At 48.7% G+C, this 22,487-nt stretch overlaps 1 protein-coding gene across 1 annotated transcript; it reads left to right on the forward strand.

Moving 5' to 3' along the window:
* Positions 1-618: 618 nt before the first annotated feature.
* WDR73 (WD repeat domain 73) lies at positions 619-14,189 on the forward strand (the record flags this gene model as incomplete). The annotated part of the gene is made up of 8 exons (XM_080691828.1): positions 619-659; positions 1,440-1,507; positions 2,036-2,124; positions 3,358-3,446; positions 4,860-4,924; positions 12,380-12,544; positions 12,688-13,053; positions 13,954-14,189. 8 exons carry the CDS (start codon positions 619-621, stop codon positions 14,187-14,189), a joined length of 1,119 nt encoding a protein of 372 aa, XP_080547954.1.
* Between the last annotated feature and the right edge of the window lie 8,298 nt (positions 14,190-22,487).

Raw genomic sequence — 22,487 nt, forward strand, 5'->3', positions numbered from 1 at the left:
AGAGATAGAATGCCACAGGGTTCAATCCCCAGTTCCACAAAAAGAAAAAAAAAACAAAAAAACTTTCAGCCATGCATGGTGGCTCACACTTGTAATCCCAGCATTTCGGAGGCTGATACAGGAGGATCGTGGTTCCCGGACAGCCTCAGCTACTACTTAGGCCCTTTGCAACTCAGTAATACCCAGTTTCAAAATAAAGAATAAAAAATAGGGCTGGGGTGTGGCTCGGGGGCAGAATGCCCCTGGGTTCCATCCCCAGTACCGCAAAAAAGAAAAAAAAGGACACTTTCTAAAATTTCATATAGTCATACCAAAAAAAAAAAGTTATTCATTGTTTATCTGCGATTTCAGTTTAACCGGTTCACCGTGTCTAGTCGGGACACTGACCGCCCTTTCTTGGGCTGCAAATCGCTGGTCCTGCAGCGGCAGGTCTCTAAGCCCGGGGAGAATTCCTGACTTTCTGTCTCTTTCCTGAGTTTTTGGAACCTCGGACCCGCCAGCTCGGGACCCAGAACCGCTAGCCCCGCCCTCGCGTGGCCACGCCCACTCCTCGCGAGAAGCCGCTTCCGCTCAGGAAAGCTCGAAAGCGGAAGTGCGGGACCGGAAGCGACCGTTGCCATGGAGCCTGCCGAGGACTGGCTGGTGGAGTCCTTACGCTTGTAAATCGTGCGGGGGCTGGGCTGCGGGGCCCACGGGGAGCGGGCCTGGTGGGCAGAGGGCCGCGGGGCAGTGGGGAGGCCCGGTGTGCGCTGGCCGGGGCGGAGAATGGGGCTGGGCCTCGGCCTCCCCTTCCGTGAGTGGCTTGTCCCTACGCGTGCAAAGGACGAGAGCCATGCTGGTAAAGATAACAGTGACAAAAGTGACCCGTTATTTGGCGCCAGCCTCAAGTTAACCCTCAGCTGGGCGTGGTGGCGCACGCCTGTAAAGCCAGTGCTTAGGAGGCTGAAGCAGAAGGATCTCAGGTTTGAGGACACCCTCAGCAATGTAGGGAGATTCAAACCTAGCCTGGCCAGACGTGGTACTTGGGAGGCCTAGTGCTTGTGGGAGGCCGAGGCAGTAGGATCACAGGTTCGCGATAGTCAACTTAGGCCCTCCCAACTTAGTTTAACAGTATTTCAAAATAAAATGGGGCTGGGGGTGTATCTCGGAGGTAGAATGCCTCTGGGTTCTATGCCCAGTACCACACACACAAAGTTAAACCCTGAGCTCAGATGAGATGAGAATTCCTCACATCAACTTAGGGAAACCTAGATACTTTGGGAGTTCTACAGACAAAAGCCGGAACTCAGGCCTGGTTATTGTCTTAGTCCCAGACACAAAATGTGAACCAAGCCTCAGTCCTGTGTCTGCCTGACTCCAGCACCCGGGCCCCTAGTCACCGAACCCTGTCCGTTTGTGTGGTGCCGGGCACTGAGTGGTTTTGTGTCCCTATCGTGCAGGTACCAGGATTTCCATGCGTTTGACCTCTCAGAAGCCACTCGAGTCCTTGAATGGATTGGTGACAAAGGTGATGCGTTCTCTTGACCCGAAAAGTGATGGAATCCCTGTCCTCAGGCTGGGTGTCAGGGGCTCAGCCTAGAGGATCCCGGCCTGCTCTTCTGGGAACCTACGGACCTCCTGGTCACTTTTGCAATCTGGTGCCCTGTCAGTACTTATATTCCTTTTATTAAGATGCCCTGTCCCAGCTGGGCATGGTGACCCATGCTTGTAATCCCAGCATTCCAGAGGCTGAGACAGGAGGATGGCGGTTTGCAGACAGCCTCAGCTACTTAGCCACTCTGTAACTTAGTGAGACCTTGTTTCAAAATAAAGAATAAAAAATAGGGCAGAGGGTGTAGCTCGGAGGTCGAATGCCCCTGGGTTCCATCCCCAAACCCTCAAAAAAAAAAAAAAAAAAAAAAAAAAAAGATGTCCTATCCCCTGATGCAAGCCATATAGTGCTGCATGCTTTGGGGGATTTGACAGGAGTTAATAAATCTAGCCATGATCAACAGTCTTTCTAAGGAATAGTCACAGCTGCTTCCCCCCGCCCCAGGAGTCTTTGTTGCTGGCTCTGAAAGCCAGAAAAAAAATGAGATTCTCCATCTGGAACTACCTGTCAGACTTTCTGCAAAGGAAAACCAGGTAATTTTTTTATTGCTGAGTATATGTGTTGACTTTTGTTTATTAAACATTTGAAGCCAGGCGTGGTAGTACATGCTTGTAATCCCAGTACTTGGGAGGCCGACACAGGAGGTTTGTGCAGGTTCGAAGCCAGCCTCAGCTACGTAGTGAGGCTCTCAGCAACTTAGTGAGACCATTTGCAAATAAAATAGAGAATAGGTCTGGGAGTGTAGCCCAAAGGTAGAAAGCATCTGGGTTCCATCCCCAGAACCAAAAAAAAAAAAAATTTTTGAGAGCCAGGCCTGGTGGCACACACCTGTAATCCCAGTACTTTGGAGGCTGAGACAGGAGGGTGGCAGGTTCAGAGACAGCCTCAGCAATAGTAAGACTCTCATCAACTTAGCAAGACCCTGTTTCAAAATAAAAATAAAATAGGGCTGGGGATGTAGCTCTAAGGTAGAATGTCTCTGGGTTCAATCTCCAGTACCAGGGTAAAATAAAAAATGAGAGTTCCTGTTACCTACCAGGTATTATCCTGGATATAGAGAGAGATGCACTGAGCGTGTCCTTAGAGTCTAACAGGAAGGCAGGTATGCATAGAAATAAATGCTGTAGAACATTTTGTGATTTTCAGAGGACTACTAGCAGAAGAGGTCAGCATTCTTTGATTAAAAATACTTTTCTTTATTAAAAATAGACTTAGCTGCATGTGGTGGCGCACACCTGTAATCCCAGTATTTGGGAGGCGGAGACAGGAGGATGGCCAGTTCAAAGCCAGCCTTGGTAACTTAGGCTCTCAGCAACTTGGTGATACCCTGTTTTCAAATAAATAATATTGGGTGATGGGGATGTAGCTTGGAGGTAGAATGCCTCTAGACTCAATCCCCAGGACCAAAAAAAAAAAAAAAGATTTAGGGAACCATTAGGGTGTGAGGGTTGTTGAAGCCTTTAGAATGGTTCCGGTCACACAGAATGAGTGTGTAGTGTATGAAGATGAAGAGGAGCCAGGCGCGGTGGCGCACGCCTGTAATCCCAGTGTTGGGGAGCCTGAGACAGGAGGATCGCAGGTTCATGGCTAGCCTCTGCAGCTCAGCCCCTGTTTCAAAATAGAGAATAAAAATATAGGGCTGGGATGTAGCTCAGAGGTAGAATGGCTCTGGGTTCAATCCCCACTACCGAAAATAAATAACTAAGCAAATAAATAAATAATTAACTATCTGGCTCTATCTGATTTGCTACCTGTTTCTATTTTAGGGCTTATTCCCAGAAAGAGATTTCAAAGTGCGCCATGGAGGATTTTCAGACAGACCTGTCTTTGCTCTAAAGCATGTGCCAGACACCAGGTATGGCCAATTCTACAATTTTCAGATTTTTTTTTTTTTTTTTTTTGCAGTACTAATGATGGAACCCAGGGGCATTCTACCTCTGAGTTACACCCCCAGTCCTATTTTTTATAGTTTCTCTTTTCTTTTTTTTTTTTTTTTTTGGTGGTATTGGGGATAGAACCCTTCTTCTACCTCCGTGCTACACTCCCAGACCTATTTTTTATATTTTATTTGGAAACAAGGTCTCTTAAGCCTGTGTGATCCTCCTGTCTCTGCCTTCTAAGCGTGGGGATTGCAGGCATGCGCCACCATGCCCGGCTCTCTTAATTTTTTTTGAAACAGGGTCTCACTTGAGTTGCAAAAGGCCTCGCTAAGTAGCTGAGGCTGTCCACGAACCATGATCCTCCAATCTCCACCTCCTGAGTGCTGGGATTACAAGACTGTGTCACCACACCCAGCCCAATTCTACAATTTTGAGCCAGACCTCCCACTCAGGGCGGTGCCCTGCCTCTTTGTCACTACTCCCTTCCCTCAGCACACAGACATATGTGAGTGTACACACACACACACACATACACATTTAGAATATAAAACCATTTACAGAGCACCATGGTGCACTCCGGTAATCCCATTATTTGGGAGGCTGAGACAGGACGATCTCAGATTACAGGCCTGGGTGGTAACTTAGTAATACCTTGTTTTAAAATAAAAAATGCAGCCGGGCGTGGTGGCGCTCACTTGTAATCCCCGTGCTTGGGAGGCGGAGACAGAAGGATCGCGCAGGTTCGAAGCCAGCTGCGCTGGCTTAAGAAACCCTGTTTCCAAATAAAGTATAAAAATAGGTCTGGGAGTGTAGCTCGGAGGTAGAAGGGTTTCCAGGAACCCCAGTACCACCAAATAAATAAAATAAATAAATAAATAAGCTGGTGGGGGGAATAAATAAATCTCTAAAATAGGGCTGGGTTGTGTAGCTCATTTTGGCAGAGCCTCCCTGGGTTGCATTCCCGATACCACTAAGAAATCCATGGTCTCCATATTTGTTTTCATTAATATAACCAATGGGTCCCTGGAGTTGTTCCAGGGACAAGATTCAGGATAGGCCATCCTTAATCGCTCAGAGAGCTGGCGGTAGACACTCTGCTGACACCACTCGGGAGGAGCCAAGCGCCTGGATCAGGCTGTGCGTAGGCTCCCCGCCACGTCCCCGTGGGGTGACGGTCATGGTACCTGGAAACCTAGTCTCAGGCCTGCGGTCCTCTCTGAGCTGTGGGCCTGCTCATCTGTTAAATGGCAGCAGCTGGTCTTGATCCTGCACTATGATTTCATGGTATGGGGAATGGACAGATCCCAAGACAGATCCCGGAAAGTTGTTGGGCTGTGTGGGCGAGCTCCGCACCGAGGGGACTGAGATTTTCTGTACATTCCAAACAGGTTGCTGGTGACCAGTGGCCCTCCAGGTGGCTCCCTGCAGGTGTGGCAGGTTGCAGAGGACAGTGGTGAGTGAATTCCACGTGGTTGCTGGGGTTTCAAAAGTGTGTGACTCACACTCTCCCGCCCAACTCTGAACCAGGAAGGAAGTAGACTCTGCGGCTGGGAGGTAAATGTACTGTCTAATTCCATACAGGCAAAGGCGAATTAGAGCCACAGCATGGCAGACAAGCCCCAAAAGGATCTTCCTTTAGTTCATGCCAGGAATGGAGTTTACCCAACCCAGTCAGAGGCAGAGTGCCCAGAGAACCCAGCCTCTCCAGCAGCCTGGGCAGGGGCCGGGCAGAGCCGGGCTGCTCAGGAGCACTTGCAGCTTGGATGAGGAGGCGGCCACTTTCTTTACAGCACGCTCATCCTGGGGCAGGGAGCGCTGGTGAGCAGCAGGCAGTGGCCAGTCTCCCTCAGAGATGTCATCGCACCTCCAGCATATTGGAGGAACGAGCAGGAAGCCATTGATCCCGTCCCTTCTGGGGGAGGAGGAAAGGCCCCTCCTGCTGCAGCAGAGCAGCCCCCGCCTCAGGCAGCCCCTCCATCCCTCCTCCATTTAGCATGTCCTTGGCCAGCACAGATGTCTCCCCAGCCCAGAAATCTCCCCAGGCTCCACAGCTGCAGAAAGGCAGCCCTTTTGTGTGTGTGTGGTACTGCGATGGATCCCAGGGGAGTTCTGCCTCTGAGCCATACCCCCAGCCCTGTTTTATTCTTTTTCTTTTTTTTTTTTTTTTTTGGTGGTACTGGGGTTCCTGGAAGCCCTTCTACCTCCGGGCTACACTCCCAGACCTATTTTTTTATTTTTGGAAACAGGGTCTCTGAAGCCAGCACAGCTGGCTTCGAACCTGCGCGATCCTCCTGTCTCCGCCTCCCAAGCGCAGGGATTACAAGCATGCGCCACCATGCCCGGCTAGCCCTATTTTATTTATCTTTTTAAATTTTGAAACAGGATCTCACTAAGTTGGTGAGGCTGGCTGCGAACCTGCGATCCTCCTGTCTCAGCCTCCCAAGTACTGGGATTACCAGTGTGTGCCACCACACCCAGCTTCTTTTTTTTAATTATTTTTTTTATTGGTACACTGTAGTCATACATCTTAATGGGATAAAAGATGGTGGAGACATACATGTACACATCACCCAGTTAGCCCTTACCCAGTTCCCGCCCCATTCCCTCCCCCTCCCTCCTTCCCATGCTTGGCGTAGTGATTGACTTTGATGTGTTTAAGTACATCATGTGCTTTTAAGCCCTTCTACCTCCGGGCTACACTCCCAGACCTATTTTTTTTTATACTTTTTTTTATTTGGAAACAGGGTCTCATGAGCCAGCGCGCACGGCTGTGATCCTCCTGTCTCTGCCTCCCAAGCGCGGGGATTACAAGTGTGCGCCACCACACCCGGCCATCATGTGCTTTAGAGAGTTTCCCTCTCCCCCCTCCCATCCCCTCAGTTCACCTTATCTGCTCCTCTATAGAATCTCCTCCTTCACCTAGAGTTCCTCTTGTTACCCATTTCTCCCTAGCTTTCGCATATTAGGGAAAGCATCCGATTTCTTCTTTTTTGTAACTGACTGATCTCACTTAGCCTACTGTCCTCCAGTCCATCCACTTCCCTGTAAGTGATGTACCGGCGTCTTGTTCTTATCGCTCTGTGAGGTCGCTGCCCTGTGGGATTTCCTCGTTTTCCGTGTCATCTGTCTTGTGCTATAATTTCCAGTTGCTTGTATCACTTACTTGCAGTTGTCGTGGTTTATTTTTTTTATAATTTTATTGAGGTATATTTAACATTTCATAAAATATAAAACATAAGATAGACATATATTTTATGAAATACTCATTTCAAGTATATAGTTGACTATTTTTTTCTTCCAGTAAATTTAACAAGTTTAGCCGAGTGTGGTAGTTTATGCTCGTAACCCATTACGAGAGGCTGAAACAGTTTTGCAGCCAACCTCAGCGACCTCTGAGGCCCTCTACAACTTAGCGAGACCCTGATTCAAAATAAAACATAAAAATAGGACTGGGGGTATAGCTTAGAGGTCGAATGCCCCTGAGTTCAATTCTTAGTACCTCAAAGAAAAATAATAATAATAACAAGTTTATCCAGGTACAGACCGGTAATCCCAGTGCTTAGGAGCCTGAGACAGGGGATCACAGGTTTGAGGCCAGACTCAGTAACTTAGCAAGACCCTCAGCACTTTATTGAGACCCCGTTTCAAAATATAAAGGATTAGGGATGTCGCTTGGTGGTAGAATGCACCCGGGTTCAGTCTCTAGTAACACACACACACACACACACACACACACACACACACACACACACACACACAATGAAGTCTTTATCTACTCATAGACTTTTCTCCTACATATTTTTCCCAGAAGTTTTCTTACAGCTCCAGTATGTAAGTCTGTGATCCGTTTTGAGTTCGTCTTGGTGCATAGTGTGAATCAAGGGATAAGTTAATCTCTTTCACATGTGGATATCCACTTCTCCCAGCACTGTTTGTTGAAAAGCCTGTCCTTTCTCTCTTGATTTGCTTTGGCACGTTTGCTGAACATCAGTATACCATAAACACAAGGATTTGGTTCTGGACTCTCAGTTCTGTTCCATTGATCTACGTGCCTATTTATGTCCGTAACTTACAATGTTTTTAATCTTTTCTCAAAAATAATGTGGTGGGGCAGGAGAAAAGGTGTGGCTTTTATCCTGACCGCGCATGGGGAAGGTGTCACATGGAGCCTGTAGCCTCAGCCCTAAGGGAGTTAGGAGCCCAGGGCACTTGCTCTGACACTGCTGTGGGCGCTGAGAGTCAGGTGGCTCTCAGTGCAGGGTATTCCAGAGCTGAGCTGAGGGAAGACATGCCAGCTAGTTCCTAGAAGCCTGAAAAGCATAAAGTTATCTTGGTAAACTTTCCAAGACCACCTGGGCAGCTGGGTGAGGCCCTATCTCAAAATAAATAAGACAGGCCGGGTGTGGTGGTGCACGCTTGTAATCCCCGAGTTTGGGAGGCGGAGACAGGAGCATCGCGCAGGTTCGAAGCCAGCCGTGCTGGCTTAAGAGACCCCGTTTCCAAATATAAAATAGGTCTGCGAGTGTAGCCCGGAGGTAGAAGGGTTCCATCCCCAGTACCACCAAAAAATAAAAATAAAAAAATAAGACAGGCTTGGTGGTGCACACCTGTAATCTCAATACTTGGGAAGCTGAGACAGGAGGATCACAGGTTCAAAACCAGCCTCTGCAACTCAGTGAGACCCTGTTTCCAAATAAATAAATGGGGTTGGAAGGGTAGCTCAGAAGTAGAACTCCCCTGGTTCAACCCCCAGTATCAAAAAAAAAAAAAAAATCTAGGCATGGTGGGGCACACTTGTAATCCCAGTACTTGGGAAGCTGAGTCAGGAAGATCATGGTTCACAGCGAGCCTCAGCTATTTAGTGAGGCCTCTGCATCTTAGTGAGACCTTGTTTCAAAATTAAAAAATCAGGCTGGGGGTATAGCTCGGAGGTAGAATGCTTCTGGGTTCAATCCCCAGTATAACACACACACACACACACACACACACACACACACACACACAGAAGAAAACCTGATTTTGTGAGCACGTCCAGAACAACTCTAATCTGTTCATAGAGCAGAATGTTCACCAGTTGCAGGGTGCTGTGTATACTAGAATGCAATTTTATTAGTTTGCAATGAAAAAACAAGTATCACTAAAGGTAGACTATTACAGGTCCTTATAACTAGCGTATTCATCGCCCAGACAGGGCCTAGCCTAATCAAAGTCTGCATGATAACAAGAACAAGAAGAAAATCAATTGACCAGACATTTCCAAATTGCTTTTTCATTTTTCATGAAGCCTGTGAGGCGGGCCTGAGGCTGCTGCTCTCAGCTCTGGCACTGTGGAAACCACTGAACTGGGTGAAGACAGTGTCTCAGCCGAGTTCACTTGTTCCTTCCACTTGGAAGGTCAGTGTTCAGTCTGCAGCCCGGCCTCCTCTCCAGGCAGGCCCAGCACTTGCGTGGCCTGTGGCTGGCCAGCGCCTCAGGGACACCACTGCCCTGCAGATGTGCACCTGCGCCTGCGCAGATTGCAGGTCTGGGCGCTGCGGTGCCTCCTGAGTGCCTGGCCTGGCTTTCTGTGTGGATGTAATTTTCAGAGACAGCCTTTTATTTTTCTTTTCTTTCCAAGTTCTTGGCATTGCTCCACTGCGTCTCTTGCCTTGATTCGTACAAGTTTGTCTGTTCATTTGGGGGCTAATTTGGTAAATTTGGTGTGGATGTCCTAGAAGAGGGCCCTCTGGAGAAAAAGGAGACCTAATTTCTTTTTTTCCAGAGCTGGGGATTGAAGCCCAGGGCTTCATGCATACAAGGCAAGCTCTATGCTCTACCACTGAGCCACATCCCCAGCCCCTGAGGTCTTTCCTGCTGTGGGGCGATCTGCAAGCCTTTGTTTTCCACTGAATCTTTGAAATAGATCTCCTTCCTCCCAGATGAGACAGAGAACAACTGAGAACCATCCCCCCAGCTCAGAGCAGCAGTCCTGGGAGAATTGCTTCTAGACTCCTCTGAGCCTGTGGGAGGGGAAGAAGTGTACGTGTGGCCTTGGAGGCTGGCAGGCCCTGCGAGGTGGCTAACGGCAGCCTCGCCAGCGCTCCCTGGAGACAGACTGGCTCCGAGGCTCAGCTGTTGCGTCTGCACTGAACTCCTGCAGCCCTGTGCCAGTGTAGATTACGTGTGATGGCCCCAGGGGCAAGATCCAAGGGCCGTCTGAGTGCCAGCCGTCGGGATGTGTCCGCCTGCGCACGTCTTGAGGGAGCTCCTGGCCTTTCACACATTGATGCTTTTTTTTTTTTTTTTTGGTGTGTGTGTGTGTGTGTGTGTGTGTGTGTGTGTGTGTGTGTGTGTGTGTGTGTGGTACTGAGGTTCCTGGAAGCCCTTCTACCTCTGTGCTACACTCCCAGACCTATTTTATTTTTGGAAACAGGGTCTCTTACGCCAGCACGCTGGCTTCGAACCTACGCGATCCTCCTGTCTCCGCCTCCAAGCGTGGGGATTGCAAGCGTGCGCCACCACGCCTGGCCCACACATTGATGATTTGAGTGTTCTCATACCCATTCTTCCTCCTCATTCCAACATACACTTCTCTTTTAGAAAGGAAAACATACAGAAGTCTTAATTTTCTTAATTTTACTTGTATGTGGGGGAGATTAGGGATTGAACCAAGGGGCATTCTACTCCAAGCTATACCCCCAGCCCTATTTTATTTTTATTTTGCAGCAGAGTCTGGCTATTTTGATGAGACTCTCACCACTTGCTGAGGCTGTCCTCGACCCTGTGATCCTCCTATCTCAGCCTCCCAAGTACTATATTACAAGTGTGGGCCATTATGTCTGGCTGCAGGTCTTCATTTTCTTCAGAGCGTGGGGAAACCAAATAACTAGCCCCCTCTTGGAACAAGAAAATATGAAATAGAAAGTAGGAATTTCCTTTTTTAAGTCTATACAGCAAATTATTTGTTCTGAACTATTAAAATAAATGTCCTTATTAAGAAAAGCATCAAGCTGGGTGTGGTGGCCCACGCCTCTAATCCCAGGACTGGGGAGGCTGAGACTGGATCGCAGGTTCAAGGACAGCCTCAACAAGTAATGAGACGCTCATCAACCTAGTGAGACCCTGTTCCACAATAAAAAGTAAAATGGGGCTGGGGTTGTAGCTCAGAGAGAATGTCCCTGGTGTTATGGTTTGAAATGGTGGAGTTTCTTTTTCTTATTCAACTAAGTTTGGTTGAATAGAAAAATTAAAACTAACAGGCAGTTCAATGCAGCTTTAACAAATCTTTATTACAAAATTAGGAAATCGAACAGTAAAAAATAGAGAAGAGGAGGAAAAAGCAGCGTGCTGATCTGCGTGCTGGGGAGCCCAAAATGGAGCTCCGGCCCCTTCTGAGGACCCCGACCTTAAGTAGATTTTGTATTGGTATCTTTCTCATCAGTGTTACCAAGGCAATGGGCTTGGTAACTTATTCCTTATTCCTTAGCCAGGTGGTGCCTCTTTGTCTCCGGACAGTGCCCTTCCTAAGTGCAAGGGTCAGGAATCTACCTGGCCCTCGGCTCTATTGTATTGGGCAGTATATTAGTTGCTCATCAACTAGCGTGCTTTGAAGCCGCACACACAGTTTACCTTTCCTATGCCCAGGCCGGATCCCAGAGGAGAGGAGGTAAACAGAGGCACCAGTTGCCTCTTATAATTTTAGGGCTAATGGCCTCAGTTGACTCTTAAGGCTTTTACTAGAGGTTACTGATTAGAATGAAGGGCAGAGACAGAGAGGAACTCTGCAGTGTAATCGCTGCAGCCCCCTCCCTGCCTGAGCGCCTGCGCAGCACCTAGGCTCTGACTATATTTTACACTTTGGAAATTATCAAAGCAATTTTCCAATACCAGCACCTTAATACATTTTGATGCTTCTTCCCAATACTGGCACACCTGGGTTTACTAGAAAGAGAGAGAGAGAGAGAGAGAGAGAGAGAGAGAGCGCGCGCGAGAGAGCGCGGGCGGTGGGGGGGGGGAGTCAAATTATACAGAATACAAAATGAGAGCCAGCCTACTAATTAAGCAGCTAAACAAAACTAAACTTGATTTGACTGGAGGCCAAGTATGTCTTTGTTCCATTCCATGTAGAAAAATGTGTACAAATTGCATTTTAAGTGAGCAGTGTGTGCAGGAGAGCCATTACTTGCTAGGTTTTAACAGTTGCTTGAGGCCGTGGACCTTATTTTTAAAGAAATTATACTAGTCCGTGACTGTGCCTGTCAGTTCTTTGGCTGCAGTGTGAGTGACATCAGGGGGCTCGTTTCTTTCCTCTTCCTCTTGTTCTCCACCAAACTAAGAAGCCAGAACTGTGGGGAGTTGAGATGGCTGCAGTGAGTCCTTGTCTTCCATTGGTTTTTGGTGTGTGTGTGTGTGTGTGTGTGTGTGTGTGTGTGTGTGTGTGTGTGGTACTGGGGGTTGAAACCATGAGTACTCTACCTCTGAGCCCTAGCCCTATTTTATCATTTATTATTTTAATTTTTTACAGAACTGGGGATTCCAGTTCCATGGGGATTCTTCCTCTAAGCTACACCCCAGCCCTATTTTTTATTCTTTATTTTGAAACATGGTCTCACTGAGTTGCTGAGGGCCTCACTAAGTAGCTGAGGCTGGCTGTGAACCTATGATCCTCCTGCCTCAGCTTCCCAAGTACTGGGAATTAAAAGCAGACGCCACCATGACTGGCCCATTGTCTCCCATTTGTAAAAACAGTTCATGTGATGCATTGTAAAGAAATTAAAGTGATTTTGACCATTTTCAAAATGTACATATATCCCAAGGTGTCCTCTCTGAGCTTCTAAATGTCCATGGCAAGATGCTGTCACAGCCCTCACCACAGAATATTTCAAACCTTCACGAACACTTTGGACTTAGCCTCTTCCTCTTTCCCCAGATGTCATTAAAGCTATCAGCACCATTGGTGTGCAGGAGAAGGAGGGCCATCTCTGGCCAAAGGTGGCCATCTTCTCCTCAGTGGCACCTGGAGTCCTCCACGGGGCACGGCTCAGCGGCCTGGAGGTCGTGGATCTGGAATCCCGGAAGACTACGTACAGCTCAGGTACCGCAGGAGTAGCCCGCGCGCCCCAGCACCCACCCAGAGGAGCAGGAGCAGGAGACAGGATTCACTCCACCTGCGACCGTATGCACGGCCTGCGGCCAGGTTGCCTGCACTGCGACTGCGGTGGCTTTTTTCTCTTGCAGGTACCAGTGACGGTGAGGAGCTGAGTAGCCTGCAGGTCCTAGACGCAGACACCTTTGCCTTCTGCTGTGTGTCGGGCCGGCTGGGGCTTGTTGATACCCGCCAGAAGTGGGCACCACTGGAGACTCGCAGCCCTGGCCCTGCGCCCGGCGGAGAGAGATGGTGTGCAGAAGTCAGGGGTGGGGGCCAGGGCCCGGGGCCCTGCATCGCCAGCCTGGGCTCCGAAGGACACCTCCATCTTCTTGACCCCCGGGATCTCTGCCATCCCGTGAGCTCAGTCCAGTGCCCCGTGGCCATGCCCAGCCCCAACCCGGAGCTGCTGCGAGTGACGTGGGCCCCCAGCCTGGACAACTGCTTAGCCATTTCAGGTACCGCTGGGCAGGGTTTTGTGTCTGCTTGATCTCTCTCTTCCTAGGAATGACAGAGTCTCGGGAAGGAGCCTGAAGCCGTGTGATAAATCTGGCTCCAAAGCCAACGTTGTCTGGAGAGGCTCCATGTTAACTCCCTAGCTTCTGCAGTAGCAGGCCCATACCTGCCCTGGCCACTAATTCCACATGTGGAGTTGCCCAGCCTAGCAGCAGATGAGGAAGGTGCTGGAACCCCTGAGGCTGAACCAGAAAGAGGCAACAGGTTTCCAGGCTGCCTCTCAGCCCGCTGAGCTGGTGTGCGGCAGGCTCCCGGCCTGTGGAAGGAGCTACGCAGCAGGACTGGCTGAAGGCAGAAGCAGATGGCAGAAGAACCCACTGGGAGAGAAGGGCCGAAAGAGCAGTCGAGAGCACAGGAAAGCAAGCTCCAGCATCCAGAAGGAGCACAAAGGGTTCACAGGCTCCACAGAGGGAGCAGGAAGACAGCAGGGGCTGAGTGGGCGCGGCTGGGTCTGCTCCCTCTCAAGGGACACAAGCCCATCTGCGGAGAGGGATGGAGCTGGAACGAGGATTGGAACTGGGGAGGTTGGCAAGGTTTGAAAAGTCTCTTTAGCTTCCATTTGCTAGGGAAAATAATAGTAGGAACTCCATGCGGCCGTGCAGGTCGGGAGTCTGCACGGCCAGGCTGAGCTCACGGCCGGCCCACAGTAGGCCTCAGGAGCTCCTCGCCACGTGCCCAGGAGGCGCCTCGGCTGCCCCGGGTGGAGGTCCCACCCTCTCTGGTGGCCTGTGAGTGTCTGGCCTCCGTGTGAGCTCCCATCCTTTGCCCGCTTCGGTTCCATACGGCACGTTGGAGTGTCAAGGGTTCAGGGCTGATCCTCCCTTTTCTACATTTTCCCTCAGGTTTTGATGGAACGGTCCAGGTCTATGATGTCACATCTTGGGGTGCACTGGGGAGCCCGGTCGAACCAGTCTTCACTCACCAAGGTCACATCTTCCTAGACGGACACGAGGTGGACGCTGCCCCTCGGGTCACCACCCACACCTGGCACCCCCGCAAGCCCCGCACTTTGCTGTCGGCGGCAAGTGATGCCGCCCTGCATGTGTGGGACTGGGTGGACCTGCGCACCCCCTGCTAACACGGCACCCCCCGCCTAGCTCGAGGAGGAGAAGGAAGAGGACTTACTGCTGGAGAGGCCACAGGGTCTCCCACCACCGTGTGGCCCCGGGTGAGGCACCAGCCCCTCCTAGCCCATTATCTGTAAAGTAGGGAAAATAACCACTACTTTGAGGTTTGAGGACAACCTCAGCAACAGAGGAAGACTCTCACAACCTAGTGAGAACCTGTTTGAAAATAAAAAAATAAAATAGGGCTGGAGTATAGCTCAGAGTTGTAAAATGCCCTTAGGTTCAGTCTCCAGTACCACCCCACACACACACACAAGTCGGTAGGACACATGGCTATAAATTATTCAGGAGCTGCTGGTCCATCTGGGAGCCTCGTTCCCCAAGTGTAAAGGGCAATGTGTCCCTGTCTTCAGTCATAGAGTTAGAACGACGCATGGATGTAAATGTGTAATGTGAACTTACAGAATAAATAAGATGTATTAGGGCTAGTAAACATGGAAAAAAGTCAGCTCGAGCAGTAGCGAAGTGAAGGGCGAGGCAGCCGAGGCGCCGTTCTTGCCCGCCAGGTCGCCGAGTATTAGACTTGACAGCTGGTGGGAGTCCGTGACACTCAGTGCAAGGGCGCAGGCTCCTGCTCAGCTCACGCTGTACCTTGTTCAGCTGAAGCAGAATATACACAGTCCTTGCTAAGAGACAGTCACATTCTTCTCATCTTTGGCAATTACAAATTGTGTGATGGAAGCCTGTGTCCATGAGCAGTGTCATTTTTGAGGCAGAGGATATGTGTGTGTCTAGATTTTTTGTTTTTTGTTTGTTTTTTGCGATACTGGGGATGGAACCCAGGGGCAGATTCTACCTCCGAGCTACACCCCAGCCCTATTTTTCATCCTTTATTTTGAAACGGCCGCACCAAGTTGCGGAGGTCCTCACTAAGTAGCTGAGGGCTCTCAGAGCCGGGCCTCCCCAGGCTGCTGCCCTCCATACCTGTCCCAGCGGAGTGAGCCCGAGGAACATTTGCTTCTGGGGCCCTCATAAACATTTCCTTTTAGGGGCCCTAGCAAATATTAAAGTTTACACATACCTCCCTGTTGGGTATGATTTCTCGCTATGTGGTACTTATTAAAATATTTTCAGGAATCTTGTTTGAAGTTGATGGCTAGCCACACTCCTGGTGTTTTGTTTTGTGGGTGTGTGTGTGTGTGTGTGTGTGTGTGTGTGTGTGTGTGTGTTACTCAGGATCAAACCCAAAGCCTGATATGTAGACAATCGCTATAACCCTGAGCTACACCCCAGCCCTCTCTTCCTCTTCTTACAAGGCCACCGGTCCTGTTGGATTAGGGCCACATCCTTGTGACCTCATTTAACCTGCATTACCTCCTGAAGACCCTGTCTCCAAATACAGTCACATTGGGCGTTGGGTCTTCAAACTCCAGGGCCTTTGGGATTTTTAATTTTTTTAATTTCTTTTTTTTTTTTTTTTCTGGTCTGGAGATGGGAACCCAGGGGTATTCGACCTCTGAGCTACACCCCCAGCCCTACTTTTTATTCTTTATTTTGAAACAGAGTCTCACTAAGTTGCGGAGGGGCTCACTAAGTAGCTGAGGCTGGTGAGAACCTAGCCTTTGGTCTCAGCCTCCCGAATGCTGGGATTACAAGCATGCGCCACCACGCCCGGCTTAATTTTAATTTCTCATTTTTTGAGGAGTACTCTCAATTGAACCAGGTGCATTCTACCTCCAAGTTGTACCCCCCCAGTCCTTTTATTTATTTATTTATTATTATAATTTTTTTTTGGTGGTTCTAGGGGTGGAACCCAGTGGCTTTCTACCTCCAGGCTGCACTCCCAGACCTATTTTATACTTTATTTGGAAACAGGATCTCACTAAATTGCTGAGAGCCTCACTAAGTAGCTGAGGCTGGTTTCAAACCTGTGCGATCCTTCTGTCTCAGCCTCCCAAGCGTGGGGATTACAAGCATGTGCCACCACGCCCGGCCAGTCCTTTTATTTTTTATTTTGAAATAGCATCTTGCCCAATTTGCTGAGACTCTCGAGGTTGCTGAAGCCGTCCTTGAACCTATGATCCTCCTATGTCAGCCTCCCAAGTACTGAGATTTTTGTACTACTAAGCCCAGCTTGGGAACTATTTGAAGTAAGGAAAACCTATTGGAAAGTTTAAAAGAAAATATTTTTGCTTGTTTGTTTTTTGTGTTATTTTGTTTATGGTGCCCAGGTTGGCTCCAAACTGGGGGTCTCAAGCAATCTGCACTGGCCCCCTGAGTAACTGGGAGCACAGCCATGTGGTTTCTTCAGGATGGAGCTAACAGAATGTTGATTTGGCGGCTTACATCTTCAGCTTCAAGATGCGGCTGTTACCATTCCTGAAGTCCGCTCAGTCGTCTCCCCCCGAGCGCCTGCTCCGCTCGTCCCCGCTCTGTGTTCAGCGGCGTCACGTTGATCACTCGAAATGGGCCAGGGTGGGAATACTTACATCTCGGCAATTGGCAAAGGTTACAAAGCAGAGCTTTTTGTTTTTCCCCAGAGAGCTGGGTTACCAACACACCGCTGACTAAGCTATAGTATTTCACCAACTAAAAGCAGAAGTAAGTAATTTAGAAAATAGTAGAACGGATGCATGAGTTTAAAAGCCGCTTTGCTGGGGCATATTGATAAAGCGTGTATCAGCCAGTCATAGCCCGCCAGGAAGACGGAACCTCGCCAGGTAATTTAGTTGAGGGAGTTTAATGATGAGGTGTCTGAGAGGAAGCGGGCGGTGCGGGATTCAGAGATGAGCAGCTGCAGGAAGTTGCCAGAGAACCAGAACGCGGCCATGGGGGTGACGGGGACCCAGGGTGGGAACCGGGAGCCGTTATCCTGCCTGGCCAGAGCAGGGTTAGCGGTGCTAGAACCGCAGAGGGACACTGGGGGCCGCAAAGGAAGCAGGAGAAATCACCAGCTTCTCTCCTTTTGCCCCTGCCCTGCCACATCCTGCCGGTGCCACTGGCCAAACCTACCTGGGCTCGTTGGCATGGGAGCCCCAGAAATGTGAGCAGGGGTGAGCCCCAGCCGTGCACACCAGAGCAGAAGGACATAGGATGGGTCGGAAGACGACACACAAGTGACTCCACCACGTTCAAACCTCAACAGTAAGAAAAAGAAAATGGGACAAATGCATGGGCCCTGGTACCACCCTCAGGCCACACACACGGAAGCCAGGTGAAATGGCTCCTCCAGGTGTCGTCCTGGTTCCTGGGAGGCTGAGACAGGAGGACCGCAGGGTCGTGGCCAGCCTCAGCAAATCAGTGAAACCCTCCACAACTTAGTGAGATCCTGTCTCCAAATAAAAAATAAAATAGAGTTGAGGGTGTAGTTCAGAGATAGAATGCCCCTGGGTTCCATCCCCAATGGCACACGCATGCACATACATAAAAACAATAATAATTTTTAAAAAGCTGGGCATGGTAGCACACACTTGTAATCCCAGTGCTTGCAAGGCTGAGATAGAAGGATCGCACAGGTTCAAAGCCAGCCTCAGCTACTGAATGAGGCTCTCAGCAACTTAGTGAGACCCTGTTTCCAAAATAAAGTATAATATAGGTCTGGCAGTATAGCCTGGAGGTAGAAAAGCCCCTGGGTTCCACCCCTAGTACCAGAAAATGATGATGACGATGATGATGGTGATGGTGGTGGTGATGATGGTGGTGATGATGATGATAGCTGGTGTGAGCCGGGCGTGGCAGGCACACACTTGTAATCCCAGCATTCAGGAGGCTGAGACCGGAGGATCACAGTTCGCAGACAGCCTCAGCTACTTAGGCCTTTGCAACTCAGTGAGATCCTGTTTCAAAATAAAGAATAAAAAAATAATAATAATAGGGCAGGGCAGGGGGTGTAGCTTGAAGATCCACTGCCCCTGGGTTCCATCCCCAGACCCACAAGAAAAAAGGAAAAAAAAGAGCTGGGTGTGGTAGCACATGCCTGTAATCCCACTACTTGGGAGGCTGAGATAATGATCACAGGCTTGAGTTAAGTCTCAGCAGGTAGTAAGATTCTCATCAACCTAGCAAGACCTTGTTTCAAAATAAAAATAAAATTAAAGTTGGGGTATAACTTAGATAGAATACCCTTGGGTTCAAACTCCAGTTCCAATAATAATAATAATAATAATAATAATAATAATAATAATAATAATAATAGAAAACAATCATTCAATGACTAATGTCAAAAGGGATCTTTCTTTCCTTTTTTTGGTTTGGTACCAAAAGTTGGTCAAAAACCTGTGGTGCTCAAACACACACTATTCAGGCTTGGTTGCTGGTCCTCAGCCCTATCAGCTCCAATAATCCTATTATAGCCAACATTGTAAATACCTCTTTAATATCTATAGTGAGCAAACTGTCATTAACATTTGTGTCTTTAAACAATGTCAGAATTTATTGAATAACAAATTCATAAGCTGTACTATTATCATTAGCAATTCACAAAAAATACAGTTCACTTGGTGTCCTGACCGAGACAATCGAAAGTCCTTTTACTCCAGTCTCCTTTTGTTTTGGTTTTGTACTAGGGATTGAACCAACTGGAAATCCACCTCCACACACAACAGGCTCGCTAAACTGCTGAGGCTGGCTGCGAACTTGTGATCCCCCTGTCTCAGCCTCACAAGTACTGGGATTACAAGTGTGTGACACCACGCCTGGCCTTTTATTCCAATCTTAATTTCTAAAATCTGTAACATTCAAATCATACATCACATTTTACACAATGATATATGTAGGTTACAGAAACACAAAGGGCGAAAGTGCAGGGCTGAACTGGGAGCAGAGGCAGAGAACCGAGGACACAGAGTCACGGGGGGGGGGGGGGGGGTGCAGAGGAGGTTTGTGTTGTCACTGTGGGTATTGGGGATGGAACCACGGGCATTCTTTTGTTTTTATGCAGTACTGGGGATGGAAGCCAGGGGCATTCTACCTCTGAGCTACACCCCAGCCCTATTTTTTATTCTTTATTTTGAAACAGGGTCTCAGTGAGTTGCAAAGGGCCTCACCATAGCTGAGGCTGGCTGCGAACTGCGATTCTCCGGCATTAGCCTCCCAAATGCTGGGATTACAAGCGTGCGCCACCACGCCTAGCTTCCCAGGGGCATTCTAACTCTGAGCTATACTCCCAGCCCTATTTTATGAAACAAGTCTCGCTAAATTGTGAAGGGCCTCACTATGTTCCTGACGCAGGCTGAAATCTGGGCTCCTCCTGCCTCAGCCTCCCAAGTAACGAGATTACAGATACTTAGGAGGTAATTACTTTTTTTTGGGGGGGGGTACTAGGGATTGAATCCAGGGGCATTCTACATCCAAGCTCCATGCCCAGCCTTTTTTTATTTTTATTTTGAAACAGAATCTCACTGGGTTGATAAGAGTCTTAGTACTTGCTGAGGCTGTCCTTAAACCTGTGATCCTCCTGTCTCAGCCTCCCAGATGTCTCCAACCCTTTTTATTCTGTGTTTTGAAATGGGGTCTCCCTAGATTGCTGAGTCACTATTTGCTGAGGCTGTCCTCGAGCCTGTGATCCTCCTCACAGCGCCCCAAAATTAAAGATGTGTGCTACCAACCCTGACTGAGGTTTTGTTGTTGTTGTTGTTGTTGTTGTTGTTGTTTTTTGTGGTACTAGGGTTCCTGGAAGCCCTTCTACCTCCGGGCTGCAGTCCCAGACCTATTATATATTTTTGAAACAGGGTCTCACTGAGTTGCAGAGGGCCTCGCTAAGTAGCTGAGGCTGTCCACAAATCGCGATCCTCCTGTCTCCGCCTCCCAAGCACAGGGATTACCACGCCCAGCCTGACTGAGTCTTAAGGAAGCTTCTATGAGCTATCAAGGCAGGGTTCTTACTGACAGCGTGTCAGGGTGTCAGTTTGAGCTCTCCGCTCAGTGTGGTCTTGCATGGTCATCACAGGAGAAGCCCAGGGACCGAGGATCAAGTAATTACCATAAGAATTGTCCTGGCCGACTGCCAGGTATGCTGGCACACGCTTGTAATCCCAGCATTTGGGAGGCTGAGACAGGAGGATCGCGATTTGTGGACAGCCTCAGCTACTTAGCGAGGCCCTCTGCAACTCAGTGAGACCCTGTTTCAAAATAAAGAATAAAAAATAGGGCTGGGAGTGTAGCTCAGAGGTTGAATGCTCCTGGATTTAGTCCCCAGTCCACAAAAAACAACAGCAACAAAAAAGAATTGTCCTGGCCAAGGCTCCTGACAAGTGGCCAGGTGAGGGGTCAGGGTGCTGCCCATTCTTGGGGTTTGTGTCCTTTTCTGGGTCTCAGGTGAGGGAGTTGCTTCGTGCAGTGCCGTGTGTCTGATGAGCTCATGGGCCTGGTTTCCCTGATCCAGGCCAACACACCCCTGTCTCCATGTCCTTCTGATTTAATTCCATAAGTTTGCTGGTGGACATCTATATTTGTGTGATCGGCTTGTCGTGGTTTTGCTGTGCAGGAGGGGCTAGGCCTTGTACAAACGCGTGTAGAATCTTCCTTAAAACTCAGCCAGGGTTGGTAGCACACATCTTTAATTTTGGGGCGCTGTGAGGAGCACTTGCTCTCAAAATGGAGCAGATCTAGCCTGGCGTGGTGGCACACACTTGTAATCCCAGCCTTTGGGAGACTGAAACTGAAGGATCACGGTTCACGGACAGCCTCAGGTACCTAGTAAGGCCCTCTGCAACTCAGTGAGACCCTGCTTCAAAATAAACAATAAAAAATAGGGCAGGGGGTGTAGCTCGGAGGTCAAATGCCCCTTGGGGTTCCATCCCCAGACCTGAAAAAAAATAAAAAATAGAGCAGATCCTGGCAAACTGCTTTCTCACATGATGAAGTGACCAGCTAGGCACAGCCCGCTCTCCACGCTATCCTGAAATAAAATTTTATAGGGAATATTGATTATTCACAAACATAATTTCAAAATAAATCTCTATAAAATATAAGGGAATAAAGCACAAAAGCGTACGTATTTCACGGTTTAAATGTTCATCCTTTACCTATGATGGAGCGAGGCTCCTGCTGTCTGTCGTCTTCAGCAGCAGTGGCTTCCTCGGTAGTGAAGGAAGCGTGCTGTATTGCTCCGAGTGAGTCACACACCGGGGTTAACAACATTATTTTCCAAACTGGTAAACAACTCTTGGCAAACATCCGAACAAAAGAATGTGCTGTTTTCTCTAGTTTATAAAGTAGTGTGTTTCTGGGAAATGCGGGTATATTAACTTGTGCAAGCCACGCGTGGTGGCACAGGCTTGTAATACCAGTACATGGGATGCTGAGACAGGAGGATTGCAGATTTAAGGACAGCCTTCGAGAATAAGGAGACTCTCATTTACATTTAGTGAGAACGTGTTTCAAATTAAAAATTAAATAGGGTGGGAGTGTAGCTCAGAGGTAGAGTGCCCCTGGATTTAGTCCCCAGTGCCACAAAAATAAATTGTACAAAGTTTTCTTTGTCTATATGTGTAAAAGTTAGCTTACAACAAGGGGTGGTGGCACACATTTGTATTCCCAGTATTTGGGAGGCTGAGACAGGAGGTTCACAGGTTCAAGACCAGCTGCAGCAACTTAATTAGACCCTGTTTCAAAATAAGAAAATTGGGCTAGGAGTGTAGCTGAGAGGTAGAATGCCTCTGCGTTCAATCACTAGTACTACCAAAAAAGGAAAAGAAAAAAAAAACTAGTTTACACCATTATAAAGTTTTTCCTCCACCAGTGATTCCCAAATGTTAATGGACGTCAGAATCACCTGGAGGCCAGTTAAAAGGTAGATTACCCTGCCCTGCCCTCTGCATTTCTGACTCAGTGGGTGTCAAGATTCAAGAAGGGCCGGGCGTGGTGGCGCACGCTTGTAATCCCCGCGCTTGGGAGGCAGAGACAGGAGGATCACGCAGGTTCGAAGCCATCCACACGCGCTGGCTTAGGAGACCCTGTTTCCAAATAAAAATGTACAAATAGGTCTGGGAGTGTAGCCCGGAGGTAGAAGGGCTTCCAGGAACCCCAGTACCACCAAAAAAAAAAAAAAAAAAAAAAGATTCAAGAAGACTGAATTGGGTACAATAGTGCACACCTATAATCCCAGTACTTGGGAGGCAGAAACAGGAGGATCACAGATTTGAGAACTATCTCAGCAATTTAGCAAGACTCTCAGCAACCTAGGAAGACCCTGTTTCAAAACAAAAAATAAAAAGGCTAGGGGTGTAGCTCAGAGGCAGAACACCCCTGGGTTCAATCCCCCGTGTCAGGAAGGAGAAGCAGCAGGCATGTTGGCACCACCTATAATC

This window comes from Muscardinus avellanarius, assembly GCF_963383645.1.
Source record: "Muscardinus avellanarius genome assembly, chromosome: 3".
Taxonomy (NCBI): Eukaryota; Metazoa; Chordata; class Mammalia; order Rodentia; family Gliridae; genus Muscardinus; species Muscardinus avellanarius.